The 16,203-nt window shown below is 44.8% G+C and overlaps 1 protein-coding gene across 1 annotated transcript in view; it reads left to right on the plus strand.

Moving 5' to 3' along the window:
- The window catches only part of DHRSX (dehydrogenase/reductase X-linked), a 195,733-nt gene that overhangs the window by 31,557 nt on the left and 147,973 nt on the right, over window positions 1-16,203 (plus strand). Inside the window, exon 2 of the mRNA XM_060087629.1 lies at window positions 1,500-1,607. Within this exon, the coding sequence (XP_059943612.1) occupies window positions 1,500-1,607 (108 nt within the window). The remainder of the gene's footprint in view (window positions 1-1,499; window positions 1,608-16,203) is intronic.

The following is a 16,203-nucleotide window of genomic DNA, read 5'->3' on the forward strand; positions in this document are numbered from 1 at the left end:
ACATGCTTCTCAAATACAAAGCTACCCATCCAGATCCACACCCCACCCCCTTCTCTAAGGGGCTCCCGTACTCTGGGCCACCATCCGCCTGCCCTCATCCCCCCCAGGGCAGGGACCAGACAACAAGGACAGTCCCTGCAGCCAGGACCCGATGAAGTTATTCACACCAGCCCATCCTAACCCCGCCTGGTCTGTTCCTTCCTGCAAAAATCACAGTAAAGCCTCTTGTCTGGTTTCCCCCTTTCCCTTTGCCTCCTGACCGACCCTGGTGCTTCCCCGTGTAACCCTGCATGGTGTGCTGTGCCCCCTCGTCTTGGGAACTGTGAGTGATCAACCGTCTTCTCAATATTGGTCTCCTGACCTGTTGGCCTCACCCCATACTTGAATAATAATAAAACCTACACTTTATCCTTTCTTCCGTCTGTCCCTCCTTCCCTCTCTCTTTCTTTCTTTCTTCTTTTTTAGTTTTACATCACAATATACCCTTTTTATTTTGGTCACACAACGCACAGTACAATTTTAAAATGGAGTCAAAAAGAGAAGTCTAAGTTTGGTAAAGCATTATTTCATCTTGTATAATAACACGTTATTGACACTTTGGGTAGTTTAAGATTTTATTAGACACAGTAAAGTTTATTTTATTGACGTATAGTTGATTTACAACGTGTTTATTTCCGCTGTACAACAAAGTGATGCCGTTATACATACATATACATTCTTTTCCATATTCTTTTCCATGATGGTTTATCCCAGGATATTGAATAGAGTTCCCTGGGCTCTCCATAGGACTTGTTGTTTATGCATCCTATATATAATAGTTTCCATCTACTAACCCCAAACTCCCAGCCCTTCCCTCCCCCAATCCCTGCCCCATTGGCAACCACAAGTCTGTTCTCTCTGTGTGTGTCAGAAACAGTCAATTTTACACCATCATGTAAATGTATATTCTCATATGTTTGCATATGTGTAGGTTCATGCAAAGGTACATGGTTAAAGGAGTCATCGTGTTCTCTGTTTTTATAAGATATTCTATATTCTCGTGTGGTCTTCAGACTTTGTAGAAAACAATGGGCCGTCCCTCCATAACAAGCAATTTCCTACCTAAATTTGAGAAAATGAGTACAAGTATAGAATCTACACTTTACAACACAACCAACACGGTCTGAGAGGATTAACCTAGGACTCTCACCCACAGCCGTCAATGATAGACGCTACGTGGAGCTCTCTGCAGATCATTTTGGCAGCGTTAATTCCTGCAAAGGTATCATCGGGGACCGAGCAAGGATTTATCAGGTGGCTTTACCAGGCTGTCCTTATTCAGGGCAACTGCACTGTATTACACTCCTGCATCCCGAGCCTGTAGGAATTCAGAAGAGCAAAACCACAAATACCGAACCACAACTCCCGTTGGCATCGTGCCCTCTTTTGCGACTTCATTCTCATCAACGTGTGCTTGCTTCTAAACCTTTACCTCGGTTTCTTTTTCTTTTCTCCTGCAGTTTTCCCCCTACAACTCGAGCGTGTTGCTATAGTGACCGGCGGGACCGATGGAATTGGATATTCGACCGCGAAGCATCTGGCCAAACTGGGCATGCACGTTATCATAGGTGATGATTCCCTTCTACAACTCCTTGTATCTTAGAGCGAGCGGAAGATACGCAGCTGCTTGCTTCTACGTGTATGGAAATATTGATGTGCTTCCAGATCCAAGTGCAGGAGGCGTAAGGGTGAATACTCAAAAACTGAAAGAGACAGGAAATTGTGTTGCGCTTTTTTTTGGACAGGAGTCGAGGTTCTGCTGTGATATGGATCATATATTTTTTTTCCTGTATGATTCACTGCAGTAAACAGCAATAAGTGTGAATTAGTTTGCCAGACCTCTCCTAGCAAATCCTATGACAGTCTGGGTGGGTTAAACAGCAAACATTTTTCCTGTCCCAGTCCTCGCGGCTGGAATCTGAGATCCAGGTGTGGGCAGGGCTGGTCCCTCCCGAGGTCTCTCTCCTGGGCGTGTAGACGGCCGTCTCCTCCCTGTGTCCTCACGTGGTCGTCCCTCTGTGTGCGTCTATGTCCTGATCTCCTCTTCTTATAAGGACACCAGTCCTATGGGATCAGGGCCCACCCTAGTGGGTGGACCTCATTTTACCTTCATACCCTCTTTAAAGACCCCATCTCCAAATACAGCCACACTCTGAGGTCCTGGGGGTCAGGGCTGCAACATAGGACATTGCGATGTCATGATTCAGCTCCCAGCAGAATCTGAACAGCTTCTGCATTTCAGATTCTGAGCCGAAACTCTCTGTATTTGCCTTCTTCTTTCTGAAACTTTCTAATGGCTTATTTCCGTCCCTAAATCCTCTTTGAAAATGAAAGGACTTTCTTCTGCTAGGAAAGTGAAGACGGTTCAAGTGAGCTCATTTTACATTTGTGAACATGCCCATTCAGTTGGAGGTAGAAGTTTAAATCAGCTGGAAAAAATGATATGGGGAGATGAGCTTTGAAAAAAGGCCATAATATTTATCATGCTTCTCCCGACATCATCTGGATTCAGCTAATCCCTTTTATGGTGTCCGTTTTTGTGAAAATCGTACTGCAGGTCTGGTTTTAGGTGTTAGGGATTGCTTTCACTTTAGTCTTTCTAAAATATTAACCACAGCCCTTCATTCATTCATTATCGATTCATTTCTTCCTTTCTCCTGTTTCTCCTCCATCGTGGGTTGAAGGATGATTTCAGCTCAGACACAGCACTTGGGGCTGTGGATTTAAACACACGTGCATATTGCTCCTTTGTGGGTCTGTCCATAAGCTCCATCCACAGCCAGATTCCCCCTTTTCTGCTCCCTGAATACCTTCACATCTAGTGACGCCTCAGTGCACAAACTGAAATCCATCATGGTATCAACCAATTGTATTGAAATGCAGGTATAAAAGTATATAAGGAAAAAAATTGCCACATAATTATACACATTATATCTTTCTACAATGAATAATATGATATTCTATGAGTTTAGTAACCCCTCCGATTTGGAGCTGTGAGGATCTTTTTTTTTTTTTTTTCCATTGGTTGCGCCAGGTCTTAGTTGCGGCAGGCAGGCTCCTTCGTTGCAGCAGTTGGGCTCCTTAGTTGCGGCATGCGTGTGGGATCTAGTTCCCTGACCGGGGATCGAACGTGGGCCCCCCGCATTGGGAGCGTGGAGTCTTAACCACTGTGCCACCAGGGAAGTCCTGCTCTGAGGATCTTAAACTTTATTTCAAGACATCTTCAAGAACTGAACCCTGATAGGAGAATGTGATTTCTATCGGTGGCCAAGCCGTAGATCCTGTCCATCCTGTCCTGTTTGTCTTGTCCACATTCCCTTGGAGGCCGGTCACGATGATGATGTCCATTCTTCCCTGTCGAAACTCACAGATGCTCTGAGTCCCACGTGGGACATCTCCAGGGGTCCCGTGTAGCCCTCTGCTCTTGGAGGGGTGGGGCTTACCTGGGCACACACAACTCTCCCCTCACGCCCTTACATTTGAACTTTTTTTTTCCTGACGGCACCATGAAAATTTCTTCCATTTCATGGCCTGTCGCATGTTCCACTCTCTTTTCAAAGACTGCAGTTTCTTATGGTGATCCCCGTTTTCACATATCCATCTTTCTCTCATGTATGATGGGGTCTGTGGAATGGCCCACATTTGTCTCGCTTTGGGAGCAGTAGATTACTTCTTGGTCTACTTCACTGTTCTTTGTCCCCATCGAAGGGTTCTTTTCTTCAGGAATATGGCTAAGGCCCATTCTCTGTTTTCTTTTGTGTGTGTGTGTTTTCTTTTTCTTCCCCCCCCCGCTCTTTCAATAAGTCTTTTTAAAAAAAATTTATTGGAATATAGTTGCTTTACGCTGTTGTGTTAGTTTCTGCTGTACAGCAGAGTGAATCAGCTATGCATATATATCTATCCCCTCTTTTTTGGATTCCCTTCCCATTTAGGTCACCAGAGAGCCCCGAGTAGAGTTCCCTGTGCTCTACAGTAGGTTCTCATTAGTTATCTATTTTATACATAGTCGTGTATAGATGTCCATCCCAATCTCTCAATTCATCCCAGCTCCCTGCCTTCCCCGCCAGGTAAGTCCTATTCTTTTGATAGATGTGGACATATTAAAAGTTTCTGAACTTGAAATTACCAACTTTATCACTATCCATAACTCCCCGTAGATGAAGATGGGTTGGTTGCAGACCAGGAGGTCTTGTGGGAGAGGGGATGCATCTGAGGATGTATACCTGGAGCTCCTTTATCAACTTGAGCACCTCTGTGATCTGTTTATGTCTCTCTGGGGCCTGAGAATGTCAAGGATGTAGGATGTGGGAGCAGAGAGTGGGAGCAGATCTCAAGGCTGCAGGGAGACCGTGAGATGGTGCTGGACTCTAACCCCCTGGTTTGTTGACTTTCCTGTCTCACTAGAGACATGACAAGCCTTCCATGTCTTGGATTTCTGCCAATATTTGGAAGACTTGGTCAGAGTGATGTCAGCTGTTGAAAAGGAAGAGCCATACATCCCCTCTGAGGACCGGCTGGACCTGGGCTAGTGGTGGAAAGATGCTGGTGGAGCAAATCCAGGAGGAACTTTCCAGTCTGAGCAAAGATGGGAGGCTGGCGTCCAGGGCTGGTGTCTCTGCCCCTGGGGTCCCTCCACCACAGACATCTTCATCTTCTTAATTCCTAGCAAAACTAGGTGATGTTGGATGACAGAGAAATAAAAAGAGCCCCATTTCTGTGCTTTTTGCCTCAGTGTGGTGGTTTTGCTCATGAGGAAGTCTAGAGGGTTAGGTCACGAGGAGATGTAGAGGGAAGGTCAGGAGAAGGTCTGAATGGAAGGTCAGGAGAAGGTCAGGAGAAGGTCTGAATGGGAAGGACTGAATGGGAAGGTCAGGAGAAAGTCTGAATGGGAAGGTCTGAATGGGAAGGTCAGGAGAAGGTCTGAATGGAAGGACTGAATGGGAAGGACTGAATGAGAAGGTCAGGAGAAGGTCTGAATGGGAAGGTCAGGAGAAGGTCTGAATGGGAAGGTCAGGAGAAGGTCTGAATGGGAAGGTCAGGAGAAAGTCTGAATGGGAAGGTCTGAATGGGAAGGTCAGGGGAAGGCCTGAATGGGAAGGTCAGGAGAAGGTCTGAATGGGAAGGTCAGGAGGAGGTCTGAATGGAAGGTCAGGAGAAGGTCTGAATGGGAAGGTCAGGAGGAGGCCTGAATGGGAAGGTCAGGAGAAAGTCTGAATGGGAAGGTCTGGGAAGGTCAGGAGAAGGTCTGAATGGAAGGACTGAATGGGAAGGTCAGGAGGAGGACTGAATGGAAGGACTGAATGGGAAGGTCAGGAGGAGGTCTGAATGGAAGGACTGAATGGGAAGATCAGGAGGAGGTCTGAATGGAAGGACTGAATGGGAAGGTCAGGAGAAGGTCAGAATGGAAGGTCAGGAGAAGTTCTGAATGGGAAGGCCTGAATGGGAAGGACTGAATGGGAACGTCCGTAGAAGGTCTGAATGGAAGGTCAGGAGAAGGTCTGAATGGAAGGTCAGGAGAAGGTCTGAATGGGAAGGTCAGGAGAAAGTCTGAATGGGAAGGTCAGGGGAAGGACTGAATGGGAAGGTCAGGGGAAGGTCTGAATGGGAAGGTCAGGAGGAAGACTGAATGGGAACGTCAGGAGGAAGTCTGAATGGGAAGGTCAGGAGGAGGTCTGAATGGGAAGGTCAGGAGGAGGCCTGAATGGGAAGGTCAGGAGGAGGCCTGAATGGGAAGGTCAGGAGAAGGTCTGAATGGGAAGGTCAAGAGGATGTCCAGTTGGGAATGTGAGGATGAGGTCTGGTTGGGAAGGTCAGGATGAGGTCTGGTTGGGAAGGTCAGGATGAGGTCTAGCTGGGTGCTGAGTATGCACTGCAGACACGGGCACTGAGCATATGTGAGCAAGCCTGGGCACCCATGCATTTGAGGGCTGGAGCCCTGAGTGGTATCAGTCACCTCCTTTAGGTGATGTTTCTTGAGCATCAGGTATGGTATCCGTCAGCACCAAATTCCTACTTTTCTCGAGTTAGAGAGTAGACAGCACATCCTTACCCACTTGTGTCTCCTTTCCTACTAACGTTCTGATGTCCCTGTTTGAACTTTCCCCGAGGGACACAGTTCTGACCCTCCCTGTCAATCCAGTCACATAGGGCGTCTCACTGCGTCTGTGTGTTTTTGAGGGGATAGTTGAATATATCCTGAGAGGGACAGTTTTTCTTCTTACAGGACAGCTGGAGACAAGGTCACTTAATGAAACATTATCATTGGTCAGAATGCATTTTTCTGTTAAACACAGATTAAGAGATGGGTTTAATCAATTCCACACTCTCAGTCCCGAAGCCATGAATATTTAAAGAATAATCAATTACTTGCTGAAGAATTGAAGTGATAATCTGGGTCCCAGTCCAGGCCATTAGTGTTGCTAAGAATGCATGAATTATTCAGTTTCCCATCTGTTCACAGTATCTTAGTTCCTACTGTTTCAAAATACTATTTTGGTGGAGGATCCTTCTTTATTCATAATTCTTAATAAGTGGTCATCTAAGGTTTAGACCAGGGGTTGGTACGTTTTTTTCTGCTATAGACTGGATGATAACTATTATCGTAGGTCTCTCATGATGCTGAGCTCTGCCCTTACAGCAGGAAAGCAGCAATGGCCAGTACTTAAAGTGCATGGCTGTTTAAGCGATGGGCCAGATTTGGCCCCAGGTCCATAGTGTGCTGGCCCTAATTTGGGTTCAGTATCTTTTTTTTTTTTTTTTTTTTTAAACAAGTGGCAGTTCTGTTGCTTCTTGCAGATATTTACAATCTGGTGGCTAGGGTGCTGTCTTCAGGGTGCTGTCTTCAGGGAGCGGACCTGGATATGAGAGGTTGTACTTCCCACTCGAGTTGGTGCCCCTGAAACCTTGCACTGCAGCACGTATAAAACCTCACCCCTGCTGCACGAAGACTGAGCGGAAGGCAGACCCACTGCGGTTGAGCCCTGCTTGTGTCGTGGCGGAGTGTTTCCTGGTATGCAGCCGTCACTCCGGAGATGTATGGGCAGCATAGGCGGCTGTGTAGGGTCAAGCATCCCATATCTAGCCCATAGGAGGCAGGTACTGAAGATGACCCTTGCCCCCAAAGTGCCTGTCCATCCCTCCCATACAATCCAGCCCTGACTACATGAATATTTTTTTCTTTTTTTTTTTTCATGGTATTGAGAAGCTTATTTTTAATTATTTTAAGCGTTGAAAATGGTTTTTTTTATAACAAATTTAATCAGTTATACATATACATATGTTTCCATATCCCCTCCCTTTTGCGTCTCCCTCCCACCCTCCCTATCCCACCCCTCCAGGCGGTCACAAAGCACTGAGCTGATCTCCCTGTGCTATGCGGCTGCTTCCCACTAGCTATCTACCTTACGTTTGGTAGTGTATATATGTCCATGCCGCTCTTTCACTTTGTCACAGCTTACCCTTCCCCCTCCCCATATCCTCAAGTCCATGCTCTAGTAGGTCTGTGTCTTTATTCCTGTCTTACCCCTATGTTCTTCATGACATTTTTTTTCTTAAAGTCCATATATATGTGTCAGCATACAGTATTTGTCTTTCTCTTTCTGACTTACTTCACTCTGTATGACAGACTCTAGGTCCATCCACCTCATTACAAATAGCTCAATTTCATTTCTTTTTATGGCTGAGTAATATTCCATTGTATATATGTGCCACATCTTCTTTACCCATTCATCCGATGATGGACACTTAGGTTGTTTCCAGCTCCGGGCTATTGTAAATAGGGCTGCTATGAACATTTTGGTACATGACTCTTTTTGAATTATGGTTTTCTCAGGGTATATGCCCAGTAGTGGGATTGCTGGGTCATATGATAGTTCTATTTGTAGTTTTTTAAGGAACCTCCATACCGTTCTCCATAGTGGCTGTACCAATTCACATTCCCACCAGCAGTGCAAGAGTGTTCCCTTTTTTCCACACCCTCTCCAGCATTTATTGTTTCTAGATTTTTTGATGATGGCCATTCTGACTGGTGTGAGATGATATCTCATTGTAGTTTTGATTTGCATTTCTCTAATGAGTAAAGATGTTGAGCATCCTTTCATGTGTTTGTTGGCAGTCTGTATATCTTCTGTGGAGAAATGTCTATTTAGGTCTTCTGCCCATTTTTGGATTGGGTTGTTTGTTTTTTTGTTATTGAGCTGCATGAGCTGCTTATAAATTTTGGAGATTAATCCTTTGTCAGTTGCTTCATTTGCAAATATTTTCTCCCATTCTGAGGGTTGTCTTTTGGTCTTGTTTATGGTTTCCTTTGCTGTGCAAAAGCTTTTAAGTTTCATTAGGTCCCATGTGTTTATTTTTGTCTTTATTTCCATTTCTCTAGGAGGTGGGTCAAAAAGGATCTTGCTGTGATTTATGTCATAGAGTGTTCTGCCTATGTTTTCCTCTAAGAGTTTGATAGTTTCTGGCCTTACATTTAGGTCTTTAATCCATTTTGAGCTTATTTTTGTGTATGGTGTTAGGGAGTGATCTAATCTCATACTTTTACATGTCCCTGTCCAGTTTTCCCAGCACCACTTATTGAAGAGACTGTCCTTTCTCCACTGTACATTCCTGCCTCCTTTATCAAAGATAAGGTGACCATATGTCCGTGGGTTTAACTCTGGGCTTTCTATCCTGTTCCATTGATCTATCTTTCTGTTTTTGTGCCAGTACCATACTGTCTTGATTACTGTAGCTTTGTAGTATAGTCTGAAGTCAGGGAGCCTGATTCCTCCAGCTCCATTTTTCGTTCTCAAGATTGCTTTGGCTATTCGGGGTCTTTCGTGTTTCCATACAAATTGTGCAATTTCTTGTTCTAGTTCTGTGAAAAATGCCATTGGTAGTTTGATAGGGATTGCATTGAATCTGTAGATTGCTTTGGGTAGTAGAGTCATTTTCACAATGTTGATTCTTCCAATCCAAGAACATGGTACATCTCTCCATCTATTTGTATCATCTTTAATTTCTTTCATCAGTGTCTTATAATTTTCCGCATACAGGTCTTTTGTCTCCTTAGGTAGGTTTATTCCTAGATATTTTATTCTTTTTGTTGCAATGGTAAATGGGAGTGTTTCCTTGATTTCACTTTCAGATTTTTCATCATTAGTATATAGGAATGCCAGAGATTTCTGTGCATTAATTTTGTATCCTGCAACTTTACCAAATTCATTGATTAAGTCTAGTAGTTTTCTGGTAGCATCTTTAGGATTCTCTATGTATAGTATCATGTCATCTGCAAACAGTGACAGCTTTACTTCTTCTTTTCCAATTTGGATTCCTTTTATTTCCTTTTCTTCTCTGATTGCTGTGGCTAAAACTTCCAAAACTAGGTTGAATAAGAGTGGTGAGAGTGGGCAACCTTGTCTTGTTCCTGATCTTAGTGGAAATGGTTTCAGTTTTTCACCATTGAGGACGATGCTGGCTGTGGGTTTGTCATATATGGCCTTTATTATGTTGAGGAAAGTTCCCTCTATGCCTACTTTCTGCAGAGTTTTTATCATAAATGGGTGTTGAATTTTGTCGAAAGCTTTCTCTGCATCTATTGAGATGACCATATGGTTTTTCTCCTTCAATTTGTTAATATGGTGTATCACGTTGATTGATTTGCGTATATTGAAGAATCCTTGCATTCCTGGAATAAACCCCACTTGATCATGGTGTATGATCCTTTTAATGTGCTGTTGGATTCTGTTTGCTAGTATTTTGTTGAGGATTTTTGCATCTATGTTCATCAGTGATATTGGCCTGTAGTTTTCTTTCTTTGTGACATCCTTGTCTGGTTTTGGTATCAAGGTGATGGTGGCCTCGTAGAATGAGTTTGGGAGTGTTCCTCCCTCTGCTATATTTTGGAAGAGTTTCAGAAGGATAGGTGTTAGCTCTTCTCTAAATGCTTGATAGAATTCGCCTGTGAAGCCATCTGGTCCTGGGCTTTTGTTTGTTGGAAGATTTTTTATCACAGTTTCAATTTCAGTGCTTGTGATTGGTCTGTTCATATTTTCTATTTCTTCCTGATTCAGTCTTGGCAGGTTGTGCATTTCTAAGAATTTGTCCATTTCTTCCAGGTTGTCCATTTTATTGGCATAGAGTTGCTTATAGTAATCTCTCATGATCTTTTGTATTTCTGCAGTGTCAGTTGTTACTTCTCCTTTTTCATTTCTAATTCTATTGATTTGAGTCTTCTCCCTTTTTTTCTTGATGAGTCTGGCTAATGATTTATCAATTTTGTTTATCTTCTCAAAGAACCAGCTTTTAGTTTTATTGATCTTTGCTATTGTTTCCTTCATTTCTTTTTCATTTATTTCTGATCTGATTTTTTTATTTCTTTCCTTCTGCTAACTTTGGGATGTTTTTGTTCTTCTTTCTCTAATTGCTTTAGGTGCAAGGTTAGGTTGTTTATTTGAGATGTTTCCTGTTTCTTAATGTGGGATTGTATTGCTATAAACTTCCCTCTTAGAACTGCTTTTGCTGCATCCCATAGGTTTTGGGTCATCGTGTCTCCATTGTCATTTGTTTCTAGGTATTTTTAAATTTCCTCTTTGATTTCTTCAGTGATCACTTCGTTATTAAGTAGTGTATTGTTTAGCCTCCATGTGTTTGTATGTTTTACAGCTCTTTTCCTGTAATTGATATCTAGTCTCATAGCATTGTGGTCGGAAAAGATACTTGATACAATTTCAATTTTCTTAAATTTACCAAGGCTTGATTTGTGACCCAAGATATGATCTATCCTGGAAAATGTTCCATGAGCACTTGAGAAAAATGTGTATTCTGTTGTTTTTGGATGGAATGTCCTATAAATATCAATTAAGTCCATCTTGTTTAATGTATCATTTAAAGCTTGTGTTTCCTTATTTATTTTCATTTTGGATGATCTGTCCATTGGTGAAAGTGGGGTGTTAAAGTCCCCTACTATGAGTGTGTTACTGTTGATTTCTCCTTTTATGGCTGTTAGTATTTGCCTTATGTATTGAGGTGCTCCTATGTTTGGTGCATAAATATTTACAATTGTTATATCTTCTTCTTGGATCGATCCCTTTATCATTATGTAGTGTCCTTCTTTGTCTCTTCTAGTAGTCTTTATTTTAAAGTCTATTTTGTCTGATATGAGAATTGCTACTCCAGCTTTCTTTTGGTTTCCATTTGCATGGAATATCTTTTTCCATCCCCTTACTTTCAGTCTGTATGTGTCTCTAGGTCTGAAGTGGGTCTCTTGTAGACAGCATATATATGGGTCTTGTTTTTGTATCCATTCAGCCAATCTGTATCTTTTGGTGGGAGCATTTAGTCCATTTACATTTAAGGTAATTATCGATATGTATGTTCCTGTTCCCATTTTCTTAATTGTTTTGGGTCCGTCTTTTACTTCTGTTGTGTTTCTTGCCTAGAGAAGTTCCTTTAGCATTTGTTGTAAAGCTGGTTTGGTGGTGCTGAACTCTCTCAGCTTTTGCTTGTCTGTAAACGTTTTAATTTCTCCATCAAATCTGAATGAGATCCTTGCTGGGTAGAGTAATCTTGGTTGCAGGTTTTTCTCCTTCATCACTTTAATTATGTCCTGCCACTCCCTTCTGGCTTGTAGAGTTTCTGCTGAGAGATCAGCTGTTATCCTGATGGGGATTCCCTTGTGTGTTATTTGTTGTTTTTGCCTTGCTGCTTTTAATATGATTTCTTTGTGTTTAATTTTTGACAGTTTGATTAATATGTGTCTTGGCGTATTTCTCCTTGGATTTATTCTGTATGGGACTCTCTGTGCCTCCTGGACTTGATTAACTATTTCCTTTCCCATATTAGGGAAGTTTTCAACTATAATCTCTTCAAATATTTTCTCAGTCCCTTTCTTTTTCTCTTCTTCTTCTGGAACCCCTATAATTCGAACGTTGGTGTGTTTAATGTTGTCCCAGAGGTCTCTGAGACTGTCCTCTGTTCTTTTCATTCTTTTTTCTTTATTTTGCTCTGCAGCAGTTATTTCCACTATTTTATCTTCCACCTCACTTATCCGTTCTTCTGCCTCAGTTATTCTGCTATTGATCCCATCTAGAGTATTTTTTATTTCATGTATTGTATTTTTAATCGATGCTTGATTCATCTTTAGTTCTTCTAGGTCCTTGTTAACTGTTTCTTGCATTTTGTCTATTCTATTTACAAGATTTTGGATCATCTTTACCATCATTATTCTGAATTCTTTTTCAGGTAGACTGCCTATTACCTCTTCATTTGTTAGGTCTGGTGGGTTTTTATCTTGCTTCTTCTCCTGCTGTGTGTTTTTCTGTCTTCTCATTTTGCTTATGTTACTGTGTTTGGGGTCTCCTTTTTGCAGGCTGCAGGTTCGTAGTTCCCGTTGTTTTGGTGTCTGTCCCCAGTGGCTAAGGTTGGTTTAGTGGGTTGTGTAGGCTTCTTGGTGGAGGGGACTACTGCCTGTGTTCTGGTGGATGAGGCTGGATCTTGTCTTTCTGGTGGGCAGGTCCACGTCTGGTGGTGTGTTTTGGGGTGTCTGCGGACTTTTTATGATTTTAGGTCACCTCTCTGCTAATGGGTGGCGTTGTGTTCCTGTCTTGCTAGTTGTTTGGCTTAGGGTGTCCAGCACTGTAGCTTGCTGGTCGTTGAGTGAAGCTGGGTGCTGGTGTTGAGATGGAGATCTCTGGAAGATTTTCGCCGTTTGATATTATGTGGAGCTGGGAGGTCTCTTGTGGACCAGTGTCCTGAAGTTGGCTCTCCCACCTCAGAGGCACAGCACTGACTCCGGGCTCCTCAATTTGGGATGATGTGTTGTCTATTCATGTATTCCACAGATGCAGGGTACATCAAGTTGATTGTGGAGCTTTAATCCGCTGCTTCTGAGGCTGCTGGGAGAGGTTTCCCTTTCTCTTCTTTGTTCTCACAGCTCCTGGGTCTCAGCTTTGGATTTGGCCCCGCCTCTGCGTGTAGGTCGCCGGAGGGCGTCTGTTCTTCGCTCAGACAGGACAGGGTTAAAGGAGCAGCCTCTTCGGGGACTCTGGCTCACTCAGGCCGGGCGGGAGGGAGGGGCACGGAGTGCGGGGCGAGCCTGCAGCGGCAGAGGTCGGCGTGACGTTGCAGCAGCCCGAGGCGCGCCGTGCGTTCTCCCAGGGAAGCCGCCCCTGGATCCCGGGACCCCGGCAGTGGCGGGCTGCACAGGCTCCCTGAAGGGCGGTGTGGGCAGTGACCTGCGCTCGCACACAGGCTTCTTGGCGGCGGCAGCAGCAGCCCCAGCGTCCCACGCCCGTCACTGGGCTCCGCGCTTTCAGTCGTGACTCGCGCCCGTCTGTGGAGCCCCTTTAAGCAGTGCTCTTAATCCCCTCTCCTCGCGCACCAGGAAACCAAGAGGGAAGGAAAAGTCTCTTGCCTGTTCGGCAGCTCCAGAGTTTTCCCGGACTCCCTCCCGGCTAGCTGTGGCACATTAGCCCCCTTCAGGCTGAGTTCTCGCCTCCAGCCCCAGTCCTCTCCCTGCGCTCTGACCGAAGCCCGAGCCTCAGCTTCCAGCGCTGCGCGCCCCGGCGGGCGAGCAGAAAAGCCTCTCGGGCTGGTGAGTGGCGGTCGGCACCGATCCTCTGTGTGGGGATCTCTCCGCTTTGCCCTACCCAGGTATGTGGGGAGTTTCTTGCCTTTCGGGAGGTGTGGGGTCTTCTGCCAGCGTTCAGTAGGTGTTCTGTAGGAGTTGTTCCACGTGTAGCTGTACTTCTGGTGTATCCGTGGGGAGGAAGGTGATCTCCGCGTCTTACTCTTCCGCCATCTTACCCGGAAGTCCAATATTTTTTTCTTTGATTTCTTTTTAATTTTTTAAATTTCTGTTTTCTGTTGGAGCATAGTTGATTTACAGTGTTGTGTTAGTTTCAGGTGTACGGCAGAGTGAATCAGTTATACGTGGACATATATCCACTGTTTTTTAGATTCTTTCCCCATAGAGGTCATTACAGAGTACTGGGTAGAGTTCCCTGTGCTCTACGGTAGGTCCTTGTTGGTTATCTATTTTATATCTAGCAGTGTGTATAAGTCAATCCCAAACTCCAAATTTATCACTCCCCCCTGGTAACCACAAGTTCGTTCTCTAAGTCTGTGAGTCTGATTCCGTTTTGTAAATAAGTTCATATGTATCAGTTTTGTTTAGATTCCGCATAGAGCCGATATCATAGGATATTTGCCTGATTGCCTGAACGTGCAGTGAGCTGCCCGTCGGGGAACGCTGCTGGCCGTGGCCAGTTTGTCCTGCTGTTCCATCGCTTCTCCCCAGCCCACCCTCAGCTTTCTTTCTTTCTCTGGACACTTCTGTCCTTCTGAGTTCATTCGAGCTTCTGCTACGCCAGCCCTTGATACCAGCATGGTTTCAGGCTGGAGGGTAGCCGGCAGCAGATGGTGTTTTAATGTTTAAAAATTGCACAAGTTTCAGAAACAAGCTCATACATGTCTGCAGCCCTCACTTACCCGTGAATTCTTTTTTTTTTTTTTTTTTTTTTTGGTCTTTGATGCCCGGAACATTTAGGGATGGAAGACATGCCTTCTTTGCCATCCTGCCCCTGCACTCCCGCAGTGCAGGAAGGCTCTCCCATCAAAAACACGTAATAACCGCATAATGTTGATTTCTTTAAGGAGCTGGAGGTGCAAATGACTTTTGCAGCTGCATCTTGATGTCTGCAGCTTTGAACTTCTCCGAGGCGGTGACAGTTTCTATATTCCTTTTCGTTCACCCCCAGAGATGTCCTTTGCCACGTTTATCTTCAGCAGGGGGCATTTCTGATTCCCCCTGGGTTCACCACTTCTCCTCTCTTATATGTTTGTTACAGATAAACCCTTTGCTGTAAACATTTTTTTTGTTTGTTTTGTTTTGGAAAGGGCATTGCCTAGATTCATTTGGGGACACTTGTCAGTGACACAGAGCACATAATACAGAGGAAAATAGTAGGGAATTCTATTAGAGTGTGTACATGAAACCACGGGTACGTAAACAGCATGCAGAAATGCTTGATAAAAGGATTGCTTGGTAGTGTATTTTCACGGAGACCTCAATAGGCTTTGACCCGAGAGAACCAGCATCTTGCCAGCAGGGGCTGGCTGCAGGTGGGAGGGTGATGTGGGCTGGACCTGCCCCTCCCAGGCCCCTCAGCGGTGTCCTCATGCCCCCTGTTGGTTCTCTGGGCATCAGGGCTCCATGCCCACCCCTGTGTTCACAGGTGCCAGCTGTGGCCTCCCTGTTGAAGGTCCCCTGTGACTCAGCCCCCAGGGAGTTTCAGGTGTGGCTTCTCCTGCTGCTTGAGGCCGGCTCCTTAATAAGGGATGCTGCCTGGGAAGCAGGCTGGCCTGGCTTCTCCCCACCCTGAGCAGCAGCTACATCAGGCCCCCCTTAAAATGAGGGCTGTCTGCTCACAGATGTAGGGAAAAACAGCCCCTTGCCCTGCAGGCTCTATCGTCATGGTCAGCACAGATTCACCTACTCAGGCATTAAAGAAACCTCCTTCACTTTCTCTCGCCCCAAATTTCAACTGGGACACCCTCATCCGACACAAAAGACCCATCGGCACCCTTCTAAGCGAACGTTCCTGGAATTGCACCTGCTGATTTTACGGAGTCACGGGTAATGGCAGGAGACGTCTCGAGCTCATGGTGGGAATGTCCCGCGATGTTTTATTATTTTTTATTTTATTTTTGGCCATGCCACGCGGCTTGCGGGATCTTAGTTCCCCGATCAGGGATGGAACCCAGAGCCTCGGCAGTGGAAGCGCAGAGTCCTAACCACTGGACCTCCCGGGAAGTCCCCCGTGATGGTTCTTATAGCTCAAGCCACTGTGAACAGAGCGGTCGCCTGGACCAAAAGTCTCGAAAGTTCTATGTCTAGTCTGACAGTTCTGCTGACAGTTTCATGCGCACGCTCTTGGTGTCCCCGTGGTCCTGATGCCACTAGATGCTTCGTGTCCTTGGAATTAGTGAAAAGTAACATGTCCCAGAAATGCATCCTTTTGACCAATCCACCTAAAGAAAATGCATCTTCAATGGATACGCTGAATCCGCTACAGTTGCTCCGATGGCCACATTCAATGCCAGGACGGACAGAGGCACTTAGTGTGTTGTAGGGCTGTGTTTCCTGTCTCAGGAAAACATTGTTTCACATGGGGTAGTTTCCTT

The sequence above is a fragment of the Mesoplodon densirostris genome, chromosome X (assembly GCF_025265405.1).
Source record: "Mesoplodon densirostris isolate mMesDen1 chromosome X, mMesDen1 primary haplotype, whole genome shotgun sequence".
Taxonomy (NCBI): domain Eukaryota; kingdom Metazoa; phylum Chordata; class Mammalia; order Artiodactyla; family Ziphiidae; genus Mesoplodon; species Mesoplodon densirostris.